At 43.3% G+C, this 23,490-nt stretch overlaps 2 protein-coding genes across 2 annotated transcripts in view; both read left to right on the forward strand.

Moving 5' to 3' along the window:
• The window catches only part of grm8a (glutamate receptor, metabotropic 8a), a 350,909-nt gene that overhangs the window by 316,917 nt on the left and 10,502 nt on the right, over positions 1–23,490 (forward strand). The gene's annotated exons all lie outside the window — the stretch shown is intronic.
• gpr37b (G protein-coupled receptor 37b) overlaps positions 22,407–23,490 on the forward strand; it is a 15,952-nt gene continuing 14,868 nt past the window's right edge. Inside the window, exon 1 of the mRNA XM_035604682.2 lies at positions 22,407–23,490. This exon is cut by the window's right edge and continues 653 nt beyond it. Within this exon, the coding sequence (XP_035460575.1) occupies positions 23,094–23,490 (397 nt within the window). The 5' untranslated portion in view covers positions 22,407–23,093.

The raw sequence follows: 23,490 nt of genomic DNA on the forward strand, positions 1-23,490 counted from the left end.
CATGTGTGTTCATATTTTGGATTTTAAATCTTTATCTTGAAACTGAGAAGGGGGTTAATCTCTTTTTTTGTTGTTGTGAAAATGGAAACACTCAAGCGAAAGTGCATTAAATGGAGCTGGTGATTATACCCCTGAGCATCCCACTGGAACGTTTACTGCAGTATTTTACATGATGTGACCACCTTGTTTTCCTTCCTCTCCTCCTCCAACACGGTGGCAGATTTCTGTCCCTCCACGTTGTCTTGTTTAGTCTTACATCGTGTGCCTCTCTCTTTCCCATGCACCATCTCCAAACCCCTAATCTTTCCATCATTTATCTCTCATTTATGTCTCATTCCCAGCTCCCTGAGCCATCGGCAGCATGACGGGTTTATCAGAGCACGTGACAGGTTGTGTGTGAGGATGTGCATGTCCATCAATAGAGGACCTGCACACATACAGTACTCGCGCAAGAAACCACGGACACATTCTTTCGTGTCTGATTTCATGGTTCTACCCGGGTAAGGCCAAAGCTGTGTGCATCACATGTGTGTTGTTCGCCCGGCTTGCCGACATTGGCCACGGGAGTCACCTGGTCTGATTCCGAGCTGCAGCGTGTGTGAAGCGCAGGGCTAATGTGTGGCTTACACAGTGCTGTGTGCACTCACCGAGGCTAAGCTTGCTGCTGGGTGATCCGCAAATCCCTCCAAATTGTACGGGCTGCCTGCTTGTTAAACCACAACGTCTTGTTTTCCTATTTCTATGTGTGTTACAAAACAGCAGGGAGCCGCTGGGCTGACTTCCAAAAGTGAAGTAATGCGTAACGTAAGCAGTGATATAATGCGTTGTCATGTGTAGTAATTGATGACTACTTCCTAATACTTCTACCAACACCGCTGTGTACAATCGTATGCTGTGAAGAATATGTGTACAGGTGGGGGGGCTAAAAAAATGCTAAAATATATTTAGTTTCTTCTCTCTCTTATAGTTGTCTGCAGTATTTCAGCTTTTGCCTTTATGTTTCTGCTGCAGTACACAACAACATCGGGCGATCTGGCTTTCAGCTTGAACTGTTTCTGTACTTGAGATTCGATCTGCACTCACACCAAATCCAATAATGCTATTCCTACAGAACAGCAGTTTTGACATTGATTGATCAAAAAGTTATATAAGATCTTTCTCAGGCTCATTTTGGCCACACACACACACACTACAAAAGAAATTCGCAAATTTCTTCACGAGTCTCCTCCTCATCTGACAATACACTTTGAAAAGTTTTTGTTTTCTTCTTTCCATTTTAACAGAATTGCTTCCTGTATGTTTTGAATCAAATCTTAATGAAAGTGCCCTCTATATTTCCCCTCCCCACAATTCAAAAAACAGTTAAGAAGTTATTCACTCCCCAAGTTAGACAATAATTCAATCTGCAGTTTTTCTTTTCCCATCCCCATCATCCAATCTTCCGTTATTGCATTTTGCTCCTTCTGCACACAAGGGAGTTATCTTTTGAATAGAACTGGGGCCTTCTTTGTTGACATCATGAAGGTGAGGATGCAAAACAAAAAACAGACAAACCCACGGACATACAGTGTCAAATGACCTGCACATGCATTGTGCTGTGAAATCAACTGATAGAGATGTCATCTGACAAACAGTGATACTAGAGATTGGGCCATGTGTACTGTAAGTGCAAATGCAAACACAGACACATACTATAATAACATGGTGTAATAAGTTGACCACCCACAGGAGTATGATATGAACATTTGCACACATACACATAGGAAAGCTTAATGCGCGCGCACACACACACACAACACTGAGGACGACTACAGTCTGATAATTGATTTACCTCATCTGGGAGACGACTGAATGTCTCTCCTTCCTTCGTTATTAGGAAAGGGAATTGGAACCAGCTCAGATGTCCGGGCTGAGACAGACACTCTGATTGTCCCTGCCACTTTATGGGAGCTTTACCACACACGCACGCACACACACACACACACACGCACACACACACACAGGATTTTTCTAAGAGAGGACAGGCGTCTGAGTATCAAGGCTGAGATGGAAACTGAGAAAAACAGGATTATTAAAATCTGCTTTTCACATTTTCATTTGTGTGTACAACCAAAGGATTCAACATCATTCTGATATAAATGAAAATCGTCATACTGGTAGAGGAATTTTTTTTTTGCCACGTGAGGGAGAGGTAAAATCACAGAAGGTGACTTATTCAACAAACTTCTTCAACTATTTAAAAGCCTTCCTCAAATCCGTGAGAATTAGGTTCTCATTGAGTACGGGGTTTATGATATTTGGGATGTAAATTAAAAAATCTTGTTCCAGCGCTCCAGTAAAGTTTATTTGATAATTAATATGATTCATTTTCTTCTTATCGTCTCAGACTGATTTCAGAGTCTGAAGGGTTTTCTTGGTTTTTTACATGCAGCAGCAATGAGACAACCGAGTGCAAATATGTCCCAGAGCCATTAGTAATCTTTCCTGTTCCAAATGTCATATGGTCACGAGACTGCACCGTGATAGGGCAACGTCTTCCATCCATCCCTGTCTCACAGGCACTACACACACATACACACACACACACACACACGACAAAACGTTAAATATTGCAATTGCAAACCCAATGCATCACTGCAACGTATTGCCCAGATAGCTTTCTGTTTAAGGTAATCACGTTGTACCAGACAGTATAACTAACATCTCCCTTATGATACTGCTGTCGAGACCTTTAATCTCAAAGGTTATGTAGTTTAATTCATACGCACTGAGAAATGGAAAGAGGTGGTGCAGCCTGTGACGTTTGTGGTGAGAGCTGGAGGCAAAACAGGCTGCATGTGGAAATAAGGTCACTTGCGGAGGGAGAGACAAGTAGGAACAACATGATTAGGTTCTTTATTTGACAATTACATCAAACACAAATCTTGTACTTTGATTAATAGTTCAACATTTTGGTAAACAGGCTCATTTGTTTTCTTGCTAAGAGTTAAATAGGAAGTTTGATACTCATGTCTGTACGCCAAATAGGAAGCAAACAGCAGCAGACTGTGGTAGAGACTGGCTCTGTTCTAAGGCAAGAAAATCCATCTAAGCTCAAGAATTAACATGCTATTTCTAACGTATTCAAGCAACAATTGTGGTTTTGATCGGCAACCTCACTGTGACAACAAGACTCAAACTAAGCTAAGCTAGGATACGGAGCTGCCACTATGTCATATCTAATATAAATGAGTGTTATTATTCTTCTCATCAATCTCTCAGCAAGAAAGCACGTGAGTGCACAGACTTTCCCAAAATCATATACCAGTCCTTTACCTGTGCATGATTTAACACCCTGACAATCATTTCAAATCTCATCAAACACATGATCAACCTTTCGTGGCAAAACATAATAATGATATAAACCCACTTTTCGGTGTTCAGGCGAGATGCGGCTGGTTATGGTCAGACTCCAGCCTCATCACAGGGGAGACGAACAGCAATGAGCAGTAATTACCACTGGACAATATGCTGCCCATCACTCGCCTCATGATCAGCATTTGTCCTCCAGCTGTATTCGATCAACTAGTCTAATGGAACGTGGCCTCAATATTGGCTGGTGCACATTGAAATTGCCTTTAATGTGCACCAGACGTAACCGCAAAAGAGGCGCATAAAGAGAGAGAGAGAGAAAAACACACAGCACTTTGCACTTTGCAACATGTCAAACTTTGGTTATTGAATGTTGTGCTGAAAATCACTGTAATAGAAAGATGCGCCGTCTGACACTCTCACTGATGTTTAGAAAATGACACATCTGTTTAACTCATAACTCATGCATAATTGCCACTTACCACCAAATAGCCTTTGGCTGCCATTCAAAAGCACGCTGGGAATGAGGATGATACAGCCTATCAGGTTGAACCTAACACCACTCACGGAGCTGCTGATATAACTGGCATTGATCTGCCATTGCAATTATGGAAGGCCTCCTGTACTGTATGGGTTTGGGTAGACCCTGTAAACACGGTATGATGGAAACACTCGCACAATCCTCGTTACTCCCAGGAATTATTTGTGTGCATGTTAGTAAACTCCGGCGGCGAGAACAATCAACGCAAGATAACATTTGGGAGGTTTACACATATAAATTTCCATAAAGGGTGTACAAGATTAATAGGTTTAAAAGCAGGAAAAAGCAGACCAGTAAACATGAGGATCACTTACTTAATTATCATGCAGCTGCTGCACAAACACACACACACGTAAACCACAATGTGAATCATCACAGAAAGACCGTCGTGTGTCATTGTGATAACGACAGGTAGCCCGGCGTGATGACTACTTAGACCCGATTTGCGTTCATCAGACTCCCGTTAAGCTGTAATCTAGGATTTCAGTCAGTCACACCGTCGGCAACCTCTACTGTGGACGCTTTGAGGAGAATGACAAATGGTAATGTGTGATTAAAGCCATATGCTCGTTTCAGTGACGCGGCTCCATTGTCTCTGTGGCAGGCAGGGATAAATGTCGAATGAAACACCTGACGACAACAAAGACCTGAACTTGCACTACCCACTTACACTTAAGCGCCCCCCATTAATTTGACCTTTTAGAAAAAACATTTCACAACCAGTTCCACGTGTTACGAGCCGCTCTCACATTTTCTAAATGTCTAGTTTCTTTTGTTTTGTTTCTCGCCCCAATTCCCCTCCTCTTTCATATCTTTATCCCCGCCTGTGTTCCATTTGTTGTTTCAGATTTTCTCATTCAACCCCCCGCCTTGTTCACTCTGCCCCTTCACATCATCCTTTTACTCATTCCTCACCTTTCTCTTCTTCTTTTTTCTGCCCCCCTTTCATTCTAGTGCCCCAAGCACTTCTGTTCATTGCGCTGACATTCAATTGTCAGATGAGGGCTTGTTCAAAATGGTCCAATCTGACCTTATTTTGGTATGAGTAGAAAATTGCGTACTCCTTTCTTTGTCTCACCTTTGTCATCTCTATTTCTCCAAGTCTCCCCTGTCATCGAGGGTGTGTGTGGCTTTGATGACTGTAATTTTATAAAGCAGAGGTCTGCATTGCCCTCTGCAAAGCAGCAATCTGTATTCTTTCTTCTACTTCTTTTTCTTTACTCAAATTCCAGCAGAGATGGCAGAGGATCTAGTGTCGAACTTTTGATCTCGACTTTAATTGATATTCAGCCTTTCAGTGTAAAATGTCTTTCCCTGAAGAGTGGTTTATTTGCCAGAAGTAGGAGGCGATGACACCAACGACGTAATCAGCATTCTCCAGTAGTAGAGTATGGTTTAAGCACCAGTCATGGTGGTTTATGACACTCCACAATGCAGATGGGATATAAAAATGATATATTAACAGGAATCATTGCAGGATTCTGCTTTAAGGATCCAATGTAAGATTTATATAATCAGACAAAAAGTTTAAGGTGCATAATTTGACAAGTAGTGAAGACAGCATTGCATCAACCTCCTCCCAACATTCATGTTGTGTTGCAAGGACCGTAGCTCTAAATTGACCTCATGCCATTTCCTCTCATAATTAATATTATCCTAACCTATTTGCGGAAATGTTTGATGCAGTCATGTGAGGATAATCTTCATATAACAATGGATGGAAAACAGGATTAGCTAACAACTTTAGTTCTGCATTTAGTTCAGACTCAACTGGCATTTTTTCAACACATAATTGAACCCACTCACTATTTGAATCACACACTCAATCTTGTTCTGACAAATGGAATAAAAATGTAATATTTGATAATATCTCCCCCAACTCTCCTTTGTCTGAACATTTGAGTTTATAACAAAGGACTATGGGGGTAAATTCCACTATTCCACATAATTTTTGTAAGAAAAGAACATCATTGTCATTGACTCCATTGCTATGTGTCAATACTATGGACAGCTACAGTCTCTAAACTTTACTCCCACACAAGTTGATGATCTTGTTGATGGGGCTGCAGCCACACAGCTCACAAAACGCTGAATGCCCATTGACAGAAAAGGTAGTGAATCAGAAGAGGTTAGCTGCGATGTACAATTGACGAATGCATTCTTTAAGCAAAGTTGGAAAGGAAGTGGCCTTTAACCAATTTATTCATCAGTAATGGAAGAAAACCCCAGGTTTCTTTTTAGCACTGCAGCCGGGCTGACAGAGTCATAGCTCTATCAAGCCAACTATTTCTTTTATCCTTAGTAGTAATGACTTTGTGCTTCTTAACAAAATTGTTAGGCATCAGAGAGAAAAATATCACCTTATTCCCACAACTAGCACAGATGTATTGTCCAGTACAGTAGCCTTAGGAGCAACTGGAACACTTGATTTATTTGTAGACTGCTTCTCTGCACTGTGACTGACACTTTTCACACTGTTCATGCTTCCTCTAGGCAATGTTATCTAAAAGCACCACATAAATTCCCATTGCGACGCAGGCGACACCCCGCTGTATTTATCTATGAAAAAAGATGACGCTAATTAGGTAATCAAACTTCTTAAAGACATTCTTGGATGATCTGTCATTTTTACTTAGTTATTGTACTTGACCCAAATACCTCAGAAAACATTATCTTATCATGCCGTTACTTTGGATGACCTTCAGTTCAACTGTAATGACATTACAGTAGAGTTTTTTAACCAGGACATGTCTTCGGGCTCAAGGGGAAAAACAAGTCTCGAGGACAGCCTTCTTTCACCTGCACAATCAAAGAAACATTCCCATATTAAAAGGATGCTAAAAATTAAGTCCATGCATGTACAGTATAACCTCTAAACTGGACTACTATAACTGCTTATTATCAGGATTATCAGAGTGCTGCAGCACTAGAAAAAAAGATATTCCTCCCACATTAGCTTATCTGCATCGAACTCCTGTAAAATGTAGTGCAGGATTTAACATCCTTCTCCTTATGTACAAAGCCCTTAATGACCAAGCCCAATTATATCTTAAAGAGCTCACAGTACCACATTATCCCGATAGAACACTTAGCTCTTAAAATGCAGCCTTACTTGGTGGTTACGAGAGTCTCTAGGTACAGTCTTCAGCAGACCGGCTCCCAGTTTGGGTTCAAGAGGCAGACACCCTCTCTACATTTAAGGTTAGACTCAAAACTTTCCTCTTTGATAAAGTCTATGCATTTTTGATAAAGCCCAAATACAATACAAACAATAAATACATCTCATTAAGACTCCTTTCTACACTGTTGCTCCCTTCCTTATTTATTTTAAATCTAAAAAAATAATAATAGTAATAAAAATCACGCAACAACTGCAAGACTCCTGTTCACTGGACAGCAAGTTGTGTAGTGTGAACTGCACAGCAATCCTTCTAAAGTCATGTAGCCTGGCCTTGACTTTAATCCACTAACTCTCAGACCCGTCCGTTTTTTTACCATGACCCTTGAACTTGACATCTGCAGTTCATGAAAGGCATGTTAGCAATTGAAACTCGTCAAACTCCTGTCTTTCAACCTCTTTTCTTTCGCTTTTCAAGATGCTCTTTTCACATCCAGACCTGCAAACTTCCATTTTAAATGCATGTGTCTGCATTTTCTCAAGAAAGCGCTTCATTTCTGACTTCGCTTAAACTCAAACTTTTCCTTTCACCCCCTACCTCCTGCTCTCAGGTTTTTCCTTACTACTGTAGCTCATGCTGCGTTTCTTCTTTTGCCTCTCTGTCTCTGTCTTTTTTCTTTGATACTTTTTATGTTGTCTGGCCTCAGAGTCTGACCCCAGTGTCTCTATATATCAAGGCTTCCCACCTCTGAATCTCTGCTTCTACACTTCACCTCAACAAAATAACTTCTCGCAGTTGGACGGACAAGAGAAAAATATTATTCCCTCTGCTTTCCAACAACCTCTGCAATGCAGTAACAGATGTTTCACAGAGGAGAGAAGGTTATTCATATAACTGTGTGCGTGCGTGCGTGCGTGCGTGCGTGCGTGCGTGCGTGTGTGGTTAACAAGTTGACTAAGTGCCAAGTGTCTTGTCTTGTTAAATATTTAAAGAGCAGCAGAGCATCATTTTTTTTAGCGGGGCCATTTTAAGAATGAGATTTAAAGATTTAAACTCATCCATCTTTCTTTTGTTTCTCTTAACTCTTTCTGTCCATCTGTACCTTTAACACGTTAACAGTTGGCCTGTGCATTGCGATGTATCACTTAATGACGACTCTAACAGACAGAGACAACTGGGAGTTTGTTCTGCAGTGAACTAAACACAACATTAAGATGAATGTGTACAAACCAGGATTTACGGCGGTGAATTTATTGATCAGAGGATCCAATCGAGGAGGCAGAACTAATCTGGGCGAATGCTCTGCACTGGATTTCAACTTTGGTGAACTCTGACATACAAATTGACACCTTTGATCAGAGCGAGGCATTTCGACAGCCCTGACCTTTGAGCGCATGGCGAGCCGGAGAGACGGGAAAAAGAGGAAGCAATTTCTCTTGCTGTGATCCACCATTCACCTCTCCTCTGACAGAGTGTAAACTGTGTCGCAGAAGATCAAATGTTTGGTTCCTTTTGAATAAACTGTATGAACTTCCAGTTTGGAATGTCACTTTGGGGTCTGAGTCTGTAGCCATGCTGGCAGCTCAGTGTGGTTGTAATTAGCCATTAGAATTCATAAGCACCATGGATTTCATGTCAATTTAATGTCAATCCATCAGAGAGCCGTTAAGTCATTTCACTCTAGATCAAAATTATAGCCCACCCATTAGCATTCAAGTGGCTGGCGTGGCTAAAAACAGGTTGCATCATGTGATGTCGGTTAGTACTTCTCACATTCTGGATGCATTTTGTTCAAATGTTAACACTCTCATGTATGTGTACACAACCTTTTCACACATGCACATGTGAAAGTGTGTGTTCCCTGTGCAGATAAAGTGCGGGGCAGTATATGATGTGGGTGGGAGTCAGAGGCAAAATGGCCACTCATCATTCATCGTGCCACTATTGCCTGTCAGTCCACTTCTGTTACAAGGCCACATTCACACGACTCCCTTCCCACTGCCACACAGCAACAAAGTACTCCATAGATCCATCTGAATCGCTCTCTTGTGCACACACATGCACACAAACACACAAGGCCACCCACAAGTTACCTGGAATTTTACAAATTGCTTATGTTACATTCAGGCCCGAACTCCCAACATATGAACACAAAAATACTCTTTTGTCACTTGTCTGCAAGGAAGCAGTTTCACCAGATGTCAATTTCCTCGGGCTGCGGCGCGGAGAGATCAGTGATCTGAGAGAGACAGAGAGCGAGGGGAAGGCCAAACAGGACTGGAGCCAAAGCAAAAAGCAGATAGATGGAGAGAGATAGAGGGAGATAATGAGAGAAGCTGGAGAAAGCCCGTAGATACTGGAAGAAAGATGAAACGAAAAGGGGAGAGAGGGAAGCATAGATAACAATACAGAGGAACAAAGAAAGAGTGAGAAAAAAATTAATGGAGCACAAAAGAGTCAGACGGGCAAAAGCTTGGTCTGAGGCATCATCAGACGTGAACGTATTGTGCTTTAAATCTTGTCCATTTCATCAGAAGGCATTTAATGTGCACTTTATGAGGCTGCAAACATGCCGACATCAGTGCAAAACGCAAAACCTGATCCATAAAACCAGGATGTTTTACCATTAAAAAGTTCTTAGTATCTTGTCTTTCCAGCTTATTTAACTCCATGGAAAGTTTATGTCAAATTAATTTTATTTATATTCCCCGAAGTCACACATTACAAAGTTATGTGAAAGGGCTTTACACTGTCTTTGTGAAATGCGATCTTAATGAATCTTAATGATATCAACAAGCATGTGCAGATATTGCAGATACAAAAAAAACCCAATGGAAATGAATTGCTTGTTTTGCCAAATTGTTAAATATGTTAGATGGCAAGAGCGCGAGCATACAGCAGCACTGAGGAATACACAGGAGAACTTAGTGAAGATCAATGTAAATAATGACCAGTCACACTTCAAACTCCTTGAACAACTTGACCCTTTAGTGGAAATTTCCCAAACAGTATCCACGAGTCTCAATGTCTAGACGACTAAATTGACAAAATATTCTTACAGCAAACAGCTATTAGCAAATAAGGTTCTTGCCAAGTCAACACGATAGTGAGGAAGCGTCTCTGATGGATCCGTGTCATGCTGCAGCTTACTTTCATATCCAGTGAAGAACCAGTATCAGTGACAGACGTGTACAGCAAGACAGTCTTATGCTGTGTTCACACCGAACGCGAAGCAAATTTTTTTATGTGTGCTGAGAAGTCACTGGAAAGACGCGAGTAGCGCGAATTCGCTTCATTTGCTTCACCTGCTTCACCTGCTCGAGTTGAAATATTTGAACTCCAGGTAAATATTCGCATGACACGATGTCGTGAAGTCGTCGAGATTCTCCCCAAAGTAATAGAGGGCACCCGAAAGAGAACCTGGCGAATATTTGTGGATTGTTTCCTCGAGTTACAGCTGGTGACAGGAGATTGGTCAGCAGGCCACGGAGACTTCACCTGTGGATGCAGAAGTGGACTGAACAGAGGACATGCCTGGGGGGCAACATAGAACAACTGGCAAGGAAATAGTGCAACCTAAAGTCTAATGGAGCTAATGGGGAAACAGGACACAGGGGGATGGTCAGGTGATGGCGGAGGCAGGAAGACTCACTGGTGACAGCTCCTGGGCAGGTGGGGAATTGCAGGGTTCGAAGAAACACCAACAACAAAGCGAGAAAATGTGTTTGGAAGCTTTTTAACAAACAGTCTGATTTCTCAACAAACCTGCCTCGCTGTTATTCTATTGCTGCCCTCAACAAAACTCTTTTTTTTTTTTTTTTTGAAAAAGACGCCCTTTCCACACAGACAAACATGATGCGACAGAATAAAAGACAGACGCGTAGCTGACGTTTGTTGGCAGGCTGTGCGGTGGGAAATGTGAAAAAAAACGGATCTGTTGAATTGAAAGTAAACACAGTTTTGTCTGCGAGCCTCATGGGGCGACATCTCCTCCATTTCTCCATCGTTGAAAACTGTCAAAAGAGCATTTGCGCTTTTAAGGCCGTGCATGTGTCCACCTGTCATATTAAAATGCACTCAGCATTCGTATGAGGCACACAATCTCCCCTCGGTTGTGAATGTGATGCCTCCTTTGCCTCTGAATGGCCTTTGTTCAACCATCACTTCTCGTTCATTGATGCATGTGCGTGAGGGAAGTGTTAGCATGTCTCGCCTCTTTTGTGAGTATATGTCTGAATCTGTCCACTTCTTTTTGTGCATTTGTGTACATGTTTGTTTTTTCCTTTACACGCTCGCCCCGGTCCTATTTGCCCCATGTGTGTCTCGCCTACCCACTTTATGCCCCGTTCTTCTTTGTCGGTCTCATGTTGCTGGGGGGGGGGGGGGCTTTTTTCCTCCCTCATTCCATTAAAAACACTTTGTCAAATTCAATCCATTCTGCGGAGCCGAGTGCTGACATGTTCGGTGCCAGTAAAAAATTGCTTTCTTACACTGTCGCTCCGGAGTGTTGCGTTGTGTCGTGACAAATCTGACAGTCTGACTGCACAGCTGAGTGCTTTGCTGACTATTTGCCTCTCTTACTGATTTATGGACGTCTGAATGACTGGCCAGTTTTCAGACAGGGTGACGGGCCGGATTGACTGTCTGCTTCGTTGACAGAGCGATTGACTGGATGTAAATCTGTCTGTCTGTCTGTCTGTCTGTCTGTCTGTCTGTCTGTCTGTCTGTCTGTCTGAACATTGACTGACTTGTCTTACAGGACGAGTGACTGCGTATGTAGTCCGGCCGTCAAACTGTGTCCCCCATTGGCTTTACTGGACAGGGACACTGAGGGATTAGGTTGCTGACTCGCCATCTTCACGTTTGCTCGATCAGATCCCACACTGTCTGACTTGTTAACTGGCAGATTGATGCCAAACTGTTAGTCACATAGGTCAAGTTTGGGCCCTGTCTCATTTCAGGAAGTGAGGCGTTCGCTGACATTCCAGACAGGAGCCAGATTGTGTCTCTCCGTATTCCAGTAACAGCTGCCCTTCTCTGGGTGTCCACAGCAGGAGCTACGCTAAATCATACAGGCATTAATAAGTTCTGTCGGGGGTCATCTGCAGTTCAGATTTGACAAAGCAGCAGCTGAAAGAAGTTTCATAATTTCTGCGAGCGATAAGTATTTAACAACCACTTACAGAAACCCCCCCCCCAAAAAAAAGAAAGAAAAGCAGAGCATCATCTATATTAGATCTTTATGGGATTTTTAACTCAGTCAGATAGAAGCAATGGAAATGTACCATTTATATATTTAGGGTTTTGAGTCTCTAAAAAAAAGAAAAATAGGCAATAACAGATTTATTGTTTGGCCTCTGTGGAGCCGCAGAAACTCAACACTCGTTACACGTTATCATTGTGTAAAATGTCTATGTTGGATTTATAAACCAAGCCAACACACAGAAGCATGACCCTTCACCTGCAGTCTGCCTCTGTCGATCCGATGAATGTGAGACTGAAGTATGTGACAACGGTGCGTTCTAATGGAGCCCCGCCCAGGAGTTAGTGAGACCAAAGTCAAGTGGCTTCTGCCTGCGTCGCGTCCATGCCCCATTCCCTCGCCCTTTCACAGTTCTCTCTCTAACTTGTTTTTATTTCCCGTATGCTGCATCTCTTATTCCCACACCAGTCCCCCTCTTTCTATTTTTACCTCCCGTCTTCACTCTCCCGTCCACACACATTCATGTTTTTTTTATTTTTTCCAGCAGGCATCCTCTGCCTTTTCTTCCCCTCTCCTGCTCTCATCCTCAGTCGTGCTATTGGTTTTAGCAGAGGAGTGGGAGAGGTTGAGAAGGTCACTGTGGAGATAAGCGCAGCTTGTATCGCCCTGGCATCTCCTCCACTCCAGATTGGTTTCCTCCTGCCCTCGAGTCACACCGATGCATAATTCATCTCCCCTTGCTCTTTGTCTTTAATTGTCGATTTTTGGTTGGCCTCTTTCCTCTTTTCTCGATTCTTTCATCTCTTTATTTCTGCCGTCTCTCTGCTTCTCTTCTCACAATCTGCTTGTGATCTCTCCCCATCAGAGTTTTTACTCTCGGTCTACTTTTCTTTCAGCCCCTTTTTTTTCCTCTCCCATTTCTCACTGTCTCGCTTGACCTCGTCTCGTCCACTTTTCATATTCCGTTTTGTCCGTGCACGTTGTTCAGATGCAAATAACAAGTGAGGCGGCAAAGTAGGGATGCAAGGCTGAGAGAGAGATGGTGTATGAAAGATAATGTAAAGCGTGTGTCCATGTTGGCAATGCTCCCTCAGTGTCAGTGCCCGTTTGACTTTAAACTACGATACTTTATAGTCTGTTTTCTTCCGTGTGTGGCCTGTCCTCGTATTTATTCCCTGTTGCAACATCATCATATCTCTCATTTAGTCAGCGGAGCGTCAGACTCAGACTCTGTTTATTATATCCTAAAAGAAAATGACACCAGCACTTTCCAATCTGCAGAAGAAACAATTTCTGCAGCTGTACAGTACACTACAATACATCACACACACACAACACACACATTCAGGGTTTCACCTGAATTGCTCCAAACAAATCAGTGTAAATAAGGCTGTTTAGGTGCAAGTTTGGTACTTCATCATTTTTCCGCAGCAATAATTATTGGACTGTTGGGTTTTCTTTGTTTTGTTTTTTCTGCTCTTCCCCTCAATGCAGAAAGGACTGGTTAGTTGAATTATGCATGTTTGTTTCTTGGTTTCATTACAGAAGCAGATGTCTCAGCTGGACTATTGGAGGATTTCAGAGTTTTATTTCTTTTTCTTTTTCTTTTTTCCTCCTGCTCTCTTGGTTGGAGAAATTATGAGCAGTCTGGGGTCCTTCAGCTCAGTATGAATGAATCCCAGAGATTCATATATTTGATTATAGTTCTCACATATACCAAACAGCAGTATATGGGGGGGGGGGGTGTTGTCCTGCCAATATGAATCCAGCCTCATTTCCGCATCTCTGCTCTTTGTGTCATATCGTCTGTGAGCTTTCAGCCACAATGATGTTTCATACAGAATTTAATATCTGTAGTCCTCTTTGCTCGACACAATCACGTGATTTAACAATGTGATGAGGGCTGCGACACAACAACAATCAGGGATCTCCATATCTCGCACACATTCTAACACAAACGAACACCAGCGCGGACTGCATCTTTCACTTTTAGCGTGACACATTGTCAGCGGCAAACGCATACTTTCTAAGATGTGATTTACACGATGGCTTGCTTCGCCCCGCGGGGGTTTTCTTCCACTTGCATGAACCTGATGCAATGAGGCCTTGGTGACCTTTTAAACCCGACTCTTACGCCTTCAAACCTTGTAAAACTGTAATTGTATTTTGGTCATTTAGACCAAGGTTATGGGGACATTTCTATGCTACAGTGGAAATAAATGGCTACTAAAATGAATGTAGAAAATCTGCTTGCTACGGATTTGCAGCCCTGCTTGCACAGTCCTCATCCCAACCTTCCCTGACTAACTTCTGTTATCTCCACCTGCACTTTGTACTATTAAGTTTCAACTCCCCAGGTTTCCTCAAAGCCTAAAAGACCTTCTTCAAACAGTCTCTTTGATTATCATCAACCTATAGCTGAAGCCTAAAAAATGTGTTTGAAGATTGCATTACTCTGAATTTTGCATATGTATGCTTTCGTCTTTCTCCAATAGGCAATGTTTTGCTGTAAGTGGTGCCACCGCAGTTACCTGATTGAAGTCAAATGTCTGGGAGATACAAAGTAAATGAACTTTTACTGCTCTTAACTTGACTAAAATCACAACCAGCTCCTGAAAATAAGGTCTTTCACTATTTCTAAGAATCTACTTCCATGATTCACAGGTCCTTACCAATGGTCACATTCTCCTCCGCTCACAGCCAGTTAGGTTCCTGTTCCAGCACTTGTCGACTTGAAACAACATAGTGCCTGAAGGGAAAGTAATCCTCAGAGACGCTGCAGATGTTAAGGACGTGCACATCAACATCGCTAATGTGCATCACAAAACGCATTTGGGGTTTTTAACAGGTTTTGCTCAAAGCGGTTGAGTGTTATTCTGTCACCGGTACAAGAGTAGAGTACTTCAACTAATATGGTCATTGTGGTGTGCAGACTTTACCTTGAGGCAAACAGCTATGATATTTATATTTATGTTTTATTATGTTTTGATGTGACACATGAAATTATGGCACTATTCTGACTAATGTAGACCATGAAATAACTTGACATTTGTTCGGAGGAATTCAGTTATTTTCAGAAGCACTTGTTGTTCTATTGCGTTTATCAGACAATTTGTCGATTCAGGTACTGCACAAAATATGTGATACAATCATAAAAAGGTGATTCATTACAATGGATTAAACTATCTAGCGGTACATAAAGTTAGCTCCACTAAGCAAGTTGTGCTGATACTTGACTTTCAGTCAAGAGAATTTTTACAGTGTGGTAGTAACGCTTAAAACATCCAGACATTCTCAATTTGCTCTAAATAAGACATGACGGAGGCCCCGTGGCTGAGTTTGCATAGAACTCACAAATCAGCGGGTTACATAATGAAACATAATGCTTATCCTTTTTATTATGTGTATGCATCCTGAGGCTTTACCGTCACATAAGATGAGACAACTCAACATCATCCGGTGTCACAGGAGCTGTTACTGCCGACCGACTTGTACCGTGACTCATCTGTTGAAAGAAGTATGGTTGTCATTCTGTCAAAGCTAGACAGATTGAAATTTCCTTAATGTTTGCTAACTACCCCCTCAAAGGTGTTCCGACACGAGCACAACGTCTGGTAGAAATGCAGAGTTCGCTTCCCCGTCCCAGCGTCTCCCTTCACGTCTGGGTCACAGACTCCTCCTCCTCCTCCTCCTTCACTAGTTGGAGGCCACAGGACTCCCAGCTGGTCTGTAATGAGCTGTGGAGTCAGCACCTACTACACACACACAAACACACACACACACACACACACACACACACACCCTCCGATGTCTAAGTTTAAGGTATTATCCCAGATATACATAGTTGCTACAAAACAGCATGCTGACACACTGTGCATGCACATGTTTGTGCACACACTCGATGATGAGGTGCAGTCCTGTGGCAGCGGGATTAATGAAGCAGCAAACAAGGCCACGCTGAGTCACGGACTCTTCCAGCTCCTCTGTCTTTCCCTTTGTGTTTCTTTATCCTCTTCGTTTATTTTTGTTTCGCTTCCGCGTCTCGAACTTTTCTGTTTTTTAAATCAGACACTAGTGTCCTCTTTCTGCATTGTCTCTCTCGCTTTTCTTTTTTTAAATCAGACACTTTCACAGCACAGTATGTAAGAATGTATAACGTCTGGGTGCTTAGTAGTCGATCCCGTATGGCCAAGCTGAAACTCAGGGATATTTGGTTTACTTCCTCTCAGCCCCAATGCTGGTAATGATGAAACTATAGGGAACACAAACACACACACACACACACACACACACACACAGTCATTAGCGTGCAAGGATGCACCCCCAGAAACAGGCCAGATGCACATATATGCCCCCAAACACGTGGGCATATTCCTCAGCCTGTAAATAGCCGCCAGTGTAATTGTATCACTTCAACACCTGAATGATTTTTCTCCGCAGTCATGGCTCTCAGTTTCTGTCCGCGTCCATGGAGGACTGTAAATCAACAATATCATTAAAAAACATATGCCAGCATACACCATCCTGATCAGTGACATTTTGCAATGATTATGTAGAAAATAGATGAAGCTGTTCAAACAAGCACCCTTCCTCTCTCTCTCTCTCTCTCTCTCTCTCTCTCTCTGTGTGTAGCACAGTGACATCTGCTGACCAGCTCAGCAATTACAAGCCAATTACAAGCATTTTTCCAACTATCCCCCATCCCCACAGAATATACACTTGTGCAAACTCACATGCGGACAAACTCCATAAAGAACCACACAACATATATAGAGTTATCTTCTCTGAGCCGTTTATGAATTTCTATATATATTGAAAGAAAGAAATATTGGTTTGCAGTCGGTGCTTTTGTTTACCTGGAAATGGTGTCCCTGCTGTGTGTAAATATGGCCTCTGCACAGAATGCCAACCATGTGTGTTTTATTGGATTACGGCAGAAAGCCGCGCTGCGCTCGTTCGCCATCAAGCGGACCTGTGGTCGACGGAGCAGGGAGGTTGACAAGACAAAGGAAGGGCGTCAGGTGGGTGGCACGGCGCCTCGGTGACCTGATGTGCATGAAATGTCACAGCCGAGGTGCTGCGCCGCCAAGGCAAATAGAGGAATTCACATGGGAATATGATCAGATGGCTGCACAGGCATACACACTGTCTTCATGCTGTATTTGTAAAGATGTTGTCTTTTTCCAGAAAAGCTGGTCAAAGAAAAGAAAGTTTGTCAATGATTAAATATAGCATTCAGCTTGCTGCTCAATATCTCACTCCCCTCCAAGCCAAGTGAACAACCACAGGTATGTGTTGCTCTGGTCAGCGCCTGTGTATGTGTGTTTGGGTAGCTTGTCACCATCAGGCTCACACAGGATACACAAGGACCACGTCGCTCTCCATTCCTTTTCTTGTCTATGTGAATGTCCCTCTTTACCGAGATAACAGAAACCCACTTCCGCGCTGTACGTGTTTGCTCCGGGATGCTTCTAGATACCACACAGTAAACGTGATGAGGTTTAGTAGAAGAGTAAGCAGAGCATTAAAGGCTGGAGCTTTGGAAAACCAAGTTTACATGACGTTAACATTATAAAAGTCTCACAACTGCCGTAAACCCTCCGGTTCACTCACAAGAGAACAAAACATGCACAGATGATGCGGGGGGGGGGGCCTGTCTCCGGCACTCACTTATACACCGCTTCCACACTCTCTCCGTAGCGGGCCACTCTTCATTGATTTCTGCTCCTCTTTCAGAGCCGCTCAGTGAGATTAAGACGCTCCTTGAAGCACTTTAAACTTCTCAGCAGTTTCCTTTAGCGCAGCTCGAGCAGTCGGTAATGCACTGTCAACTGCCAAAACAGCCGTTATTACCCCAGGACTGTGCGCTCAGCTCCTTTCTTTTCGCGTGTGATATGCTCTCGATACAAGAGACGGTCTCAACCATTCACCCGTCACACCTGACACTCCTCAGAGGCTGCGGCCGCTGACACCGGCCAGCGTCTGACTTCACTAAAGGTTATTTTCTTTTGCAACTTAGTGTTCCCAAATCACCTTCTAGATTTAACCACAGGAAACTCGGCATAAGTTCAATCACTGACTACGTTACTGTTTATTCTCTCTATTAAACACTGAGTTTAAAAATTCACATGGCAGCCAGGAAGTCTTAAACTATCACTCCTTACTCTGACTCAGACGGGACCCAGTCGCTAGGAAACCGTCCTCAGTCAGCTGCAGCTTCAAACCTCTGACCTCCGGCTGGTACGGAAAAATCACAACTCCACCAAGCGGCACCAAGATTGTTCTTTTTCTAACGGTTATTTCGATTTAAGGTCCCATAAATGTGCATATCTATCCAACAATACGACGATGTATGGGTCCCACTTTTCCTCCGTGGTAAATGTGTTCTTTGCTGATTAAATGTCAGGCTCGAGAAGCCAAAGTGACTTATTCAGCCACTTAAAAAAGCATATCAGGATCAGTAGCAGCGAGATGAGACACTTTACCGTAGCCGGATCTCTGCGAGGGTCATTTACCGCAATCACATAGCAGAGTCTCTACCTAATGTGGCGAACAGTGGATTTCTTGCTGTGCAAAGAAAACCGTATTAGTTCCCCTTCTCACTCGAAACGTCTTCTCCGCGGTAAGACGGTTGGTTTGGGTGAGCAGCTTCGGTTTTGCTCGGGGTGGAGTGTGTCTCATGGTGCTTCAACGAATTGTCTCTCCTTTATTTTTCAAAGGCGAGATGTTTGTTTGGGGATCATTCATTATCGCCTCTCACTCTCACTTGGATGCTGAATAGGATCTTAAATACATGCACGCTCTCAATCACAAATGGGAAGAGGAGAGTACTCAGCTAGTCGGCTAGTAAATAAGCACAAAAGAACATTTTCTGAAAAATGGCAAAGGTTGTGTTAAGTTGAGAGAAAGAGTTCATGTAGGAGGTAAAGATAAATTAATTATTAATAGGTAGAGACAGAAAATGACCAAGAAATCAAAGAACAAGAGAAGGAAATACCACACATACATTTTTTGTTTGAAGCATGAGTTCATGAAGTGTATTCTTTCAATTAATTGGAAAAAAATACATATGTAACCTTGAAATGTTCTACGAAATTAATCATCATCCAAGTCTCAAATTTATCCTTATTCTGTTTCTGTACGTTTGAAAGTAAATGAACAAGCATAAGGCTTTTGAGAAAAACACGACAATGACTAGCTCCAATTTATGTTATTTATATTTTTAAAACACTTAAAAGAATTTGACAGTTCTTTTCTCACATTTTTATTCCACCATGTGCCACTAGATGGCAGCATCGGGCTGTATACTGACCTGTGCTGCACCACTTCGCAGACATCCTCACATGAAGATGTGCTGACGCGACTGAAAGATGATGTTAATCATTATAAAGGGATGGTGTTTGAAGGATGACGATGACTTTGGGGAGAAGCTCTCAGAACAACAGCCCAATGTAATGACTGAAGATTGTAAGCTGCATGATTGAAGCAGCACTGGGCCCCGCAGCAAATCAAAAGATGAATATTGGACAGAAAGAAGTGGATCTGAAGCACAAAACAGCTTTTTTTATGTCTCTATTTATACCTGCAATGTCAAATGTTGGATATAACTATGGACTAACTATATAACTATATAACTATAAAGCTGTGAAGTCTTCACTCTCATACTTATATCCATAGTTTGACGAATATTTCAGTGACAGTGTTCTAAGATCTGAAGCTATAGGCCAACTGACTGATAACAATTTCCACCTCTCCATGTATATATTTAGAAAAATAACTTTAACCCGTGTGAATCCACAAGTCCTGTGGTAGCCTCTAACCGTCTCTGCCTTTACCTCCATTATGGCTCAGTTTTTTTGTGTGTGCGCGTGTGAATGAGTGGGTGAGTGTGAACATGCATTAGTGTGTATAATTCATTTTCCACATAGCATACATATAGTGAAGTCCATGAAATCTTCATGGCCCTAGCAGGTACTTCTTGCCATCTGTACTGTGTGACCTACTAAACTCAAGGCTCTTCATCTGCTGTGCATGTGCGCGGTTACTCTCTTCTTTGCATTTCCTGTGTGTTGCCCTTGATGTCACTTCTCCGTCTGAGCCGTTGAGTGTTTCCATGCGTGCATACATCAGCGAGAGAGAGCCTCATTTCTTTATCTCCACCCACACACACCGACCAGCAGAGTCTCCCTGGACTTACACGTACAATAGACACGATAATTACATGTGAAGTGTTGCCCTGGGCCTGCCAGCTGATTAAAGTGGTACCGTAAGTTGCTGTAGTGGTATTTTCAAGGTCAGGTACACAGTGTAATTTGAAGGATTTGAACCTGTGAAGCGCGACGGATGCTGAATATTTACTGAGCGATAAGCTCTCCCCGGATTGCTCGCAGTTTAAAAGACTAATTTTGGTGATTTGAATGGAAAAATCCAATGTTTCCAATAATTCATATATAACCATGCATGACTCAGTGAACACGTGCACGCTGCAATAAAAGTCAAGGTGCTAAAAGTGAATGAGGAATCCCCCTCCTCTCCTCTTTAATAACTAATACATGCTCACCACATTCCTCTCAGTTGCTCCGATCCTGTATCATATTTCACTCACTTTCGCCTCAGGGATCATTAAACTTTGACTGAAGCCAAAAATGCCGAAGGCGCTCGGCAAAAATGTTCTTGGTGATACTTAACGTGTATGGAACTAATTTCTTTTAAGTCAAATCAAGGTCAGGTGAAGATATTGGCAGGAGCAGCTCAAGTTATCCATCTTCAGTAGGCTCTTCTCCCGTGGTGAGACTAGGCTGTGTGAGAATGTGTGTGTTTGTGTGTGTGTGTGTGTGTGTGTGTGTGTGTGTGTGTGTGTGTGAGTGTGTGTGTGTGTGTCTGTGTGTGTGTTTGTATGTGTGTTTGCTCCCCTGGCTGGAATTGGCTCCAATCACCTATTTGATGTAGAAGGTCACCAGCTAGATGTCTGCTGCGTCTGCCAATTCACTCTCCCCTCTCGCTCTCAAACGCTCTCAGTGCCTGCTGTTGGAAAACACACCGACACAACAGTATGCATGATGGCAAGTATTTGCATTTGTTTGTAACCACGCTCTTGTGTTTGTACAGCACGTGCACTTATGTACGTCCGTTACTAAAAACGTGTGAAGTTGCTGTTCATCTACATGTTTGCATACTCACGTGTGTGTGTTTGTGTGTGTGTGTGTGTGTGTGTGCACAACATTTGTTGCGTGTCATTGTGTTTTTCTGTCTTTGTCTTTTCCCCCCCACATGATAACAACTGCAGGCTGTGGTGTGAGGCCGCAGCAGTGTGAATGGCCTGTCTTAAGAGCACTCAAGACATAATCTGCTCATTTCATTTAGCCCTGAGTGTCTCTTGAATTATTGACTGAGCTCCTGGACATGCAATACTTTAATCACATGCTTGTGGATTTTGTGTGTGTTCGCTTGTATACGCGTGTATTAAATAACAGTACATATATCCGTGAACTCTTTACCAGTGGTTCCCGAACTTTGTTTTAGGGTGAAACTACATTCACACACTTGTGTTCACGTGTTGCATATGTGGGCATATTTTTTGGTGCATTGCAATTTCAATTTTTTTTTCAAATTAGTCAAGCTACTCCAATATCTTTCCATATATCACCTGAGTGCTGTTTTGAAAACACAAGACGATGAAATCACAGTACAATACTGTCACAGATATAAAGTACATTGTGCACAGTGTGAACAAAATCTAGTGATAACTTTGCAGCAGTAAAATGACAGGTACTATGAATAATGCATCCTTATTGAGTGTGTTAAGTCTCATGCCCAGTCTGAATACTGTGCCTTGAGTGAAATAGTTTTCTCTTGACAGTTGCTATTATTTGTGAACAAATGAGATAAGTTGATTAAAAGGCTGCTTAATTGTCTCCAATTGCACCAATATGACAGCGTCGACTGTGCGTAAAATTAAAAAAAAAACTGGTTAATATATATATACATATATTTATATATGTATATATATATATATATATATATATATATATATATATATATGTATATATATTTATATATATATCAGCACGTCTCGTCGGGCGTGGCCGGCTCGTGTGCCGTCGGGGGGGCTGCAGCCGTGGTCTGCTCCGGGGCTGCTGGATGAGCAGTGATGGATGAGGAGTGACAGATCGGGGTTAGCCGCCGGGGGAGTCCATTTTCTTCCCGCGCACGGTCCTCCTCGAGGAGAAGGCAGAGGACGAGGAACAGAGAGAGGAGCGACCCCTCCTCTTCCCTTCTCTCTCTCCCTCTCTCTCTCTCTCCCTCTCTCCTCTCCACTCCTGCGCTTCTCATCCTAGTGGGCTCTACCCGGACTGCACCGCATTGACGCTGCTGCTGCTGCTGCTGCTGCCAGCCGACCCAACCCACTGAACTAACGCACCAACACACACACTCCTCTCTTTGGATGCAATTGCCCACAGCTGGAAGCTGCATGCTGTACGGATTGTGTGCATGTGCGCGTGTGTGTGTGTGTGTGAGTGGATATGCAACAATTCCCTGCCCGCTCCTCCTCGCGTCTGCCTCGGACTGACTGTCCTGCTCGGTAACGTCAGGACTTTGGGGACGCGGGAGTGATTCGGCTCGGTGATTTGCCTTAATTTTGTGTGTGTGTGTGTGTGTGTGTGTGTGTGTGTGTGTGCAGCTGCAGCACATCGTGCCGGTCGCCGGTCTCACAGGTTCCGCAGAGCTCATCCTTGGATGTGCGGCGGTCGACTGTGACACGTTGAGCTGCGCTCGGTGCCGCCGTCTCCAACATGGGTGTCGACTGAGTGCGCGCGGTCGCCGAGGCATGTGGGCGCACTTGTGAGGATTCAAACTGCGGCTCCGTCTCGCCTGGACCATGATTCTGCAGCCCGGGACGTTGCTTGTGCTACTCGCCCAGGCACATGTGCTGCTGTGTCTGAGAAACCATGGGGAGGTGCGAGCGAGCGCCGAGGGCACCGCCGGCGCGCGCTCGGCCAGGACTCTCCACGGGTCACTGCGCGAGAGTCACCAAAACAAAGCCCGGGACCGTGCGCTCTCGGCGGGATACGCCACAGGTGCGTCGTCGGCGGGGCCGCAGGCGATGTCCGGGGGGACCCTCAACTCCACTCGCCCCTGGAAAAGAGTAATTGCCGGAGAAACGAGGCGATTTGGCCACAACAAACGCGACTTCAATAGGACTGTGACGCCCATGGAGGATCCCAACGCCGTCTCACTTTGGGACGCGACGCGTCGCCATAATAAGAGGATAAAGT

The sequence above is a fragment of the Scophthalmus maximus genome, chromosome 12 (genome assembly GCF_022379125.1).
Source record: "Scophthalmus maximus strain ysfricsl-2021 chromosome 12, ASM2237912v1, whole genome shotgun sequence".
NCBI lineage: Eukaryota > Metazoa > Chordata > Actinopteri > Pleuronectiformes > Scophthalmidae > Scophthalmus > Scophthalmus maximus.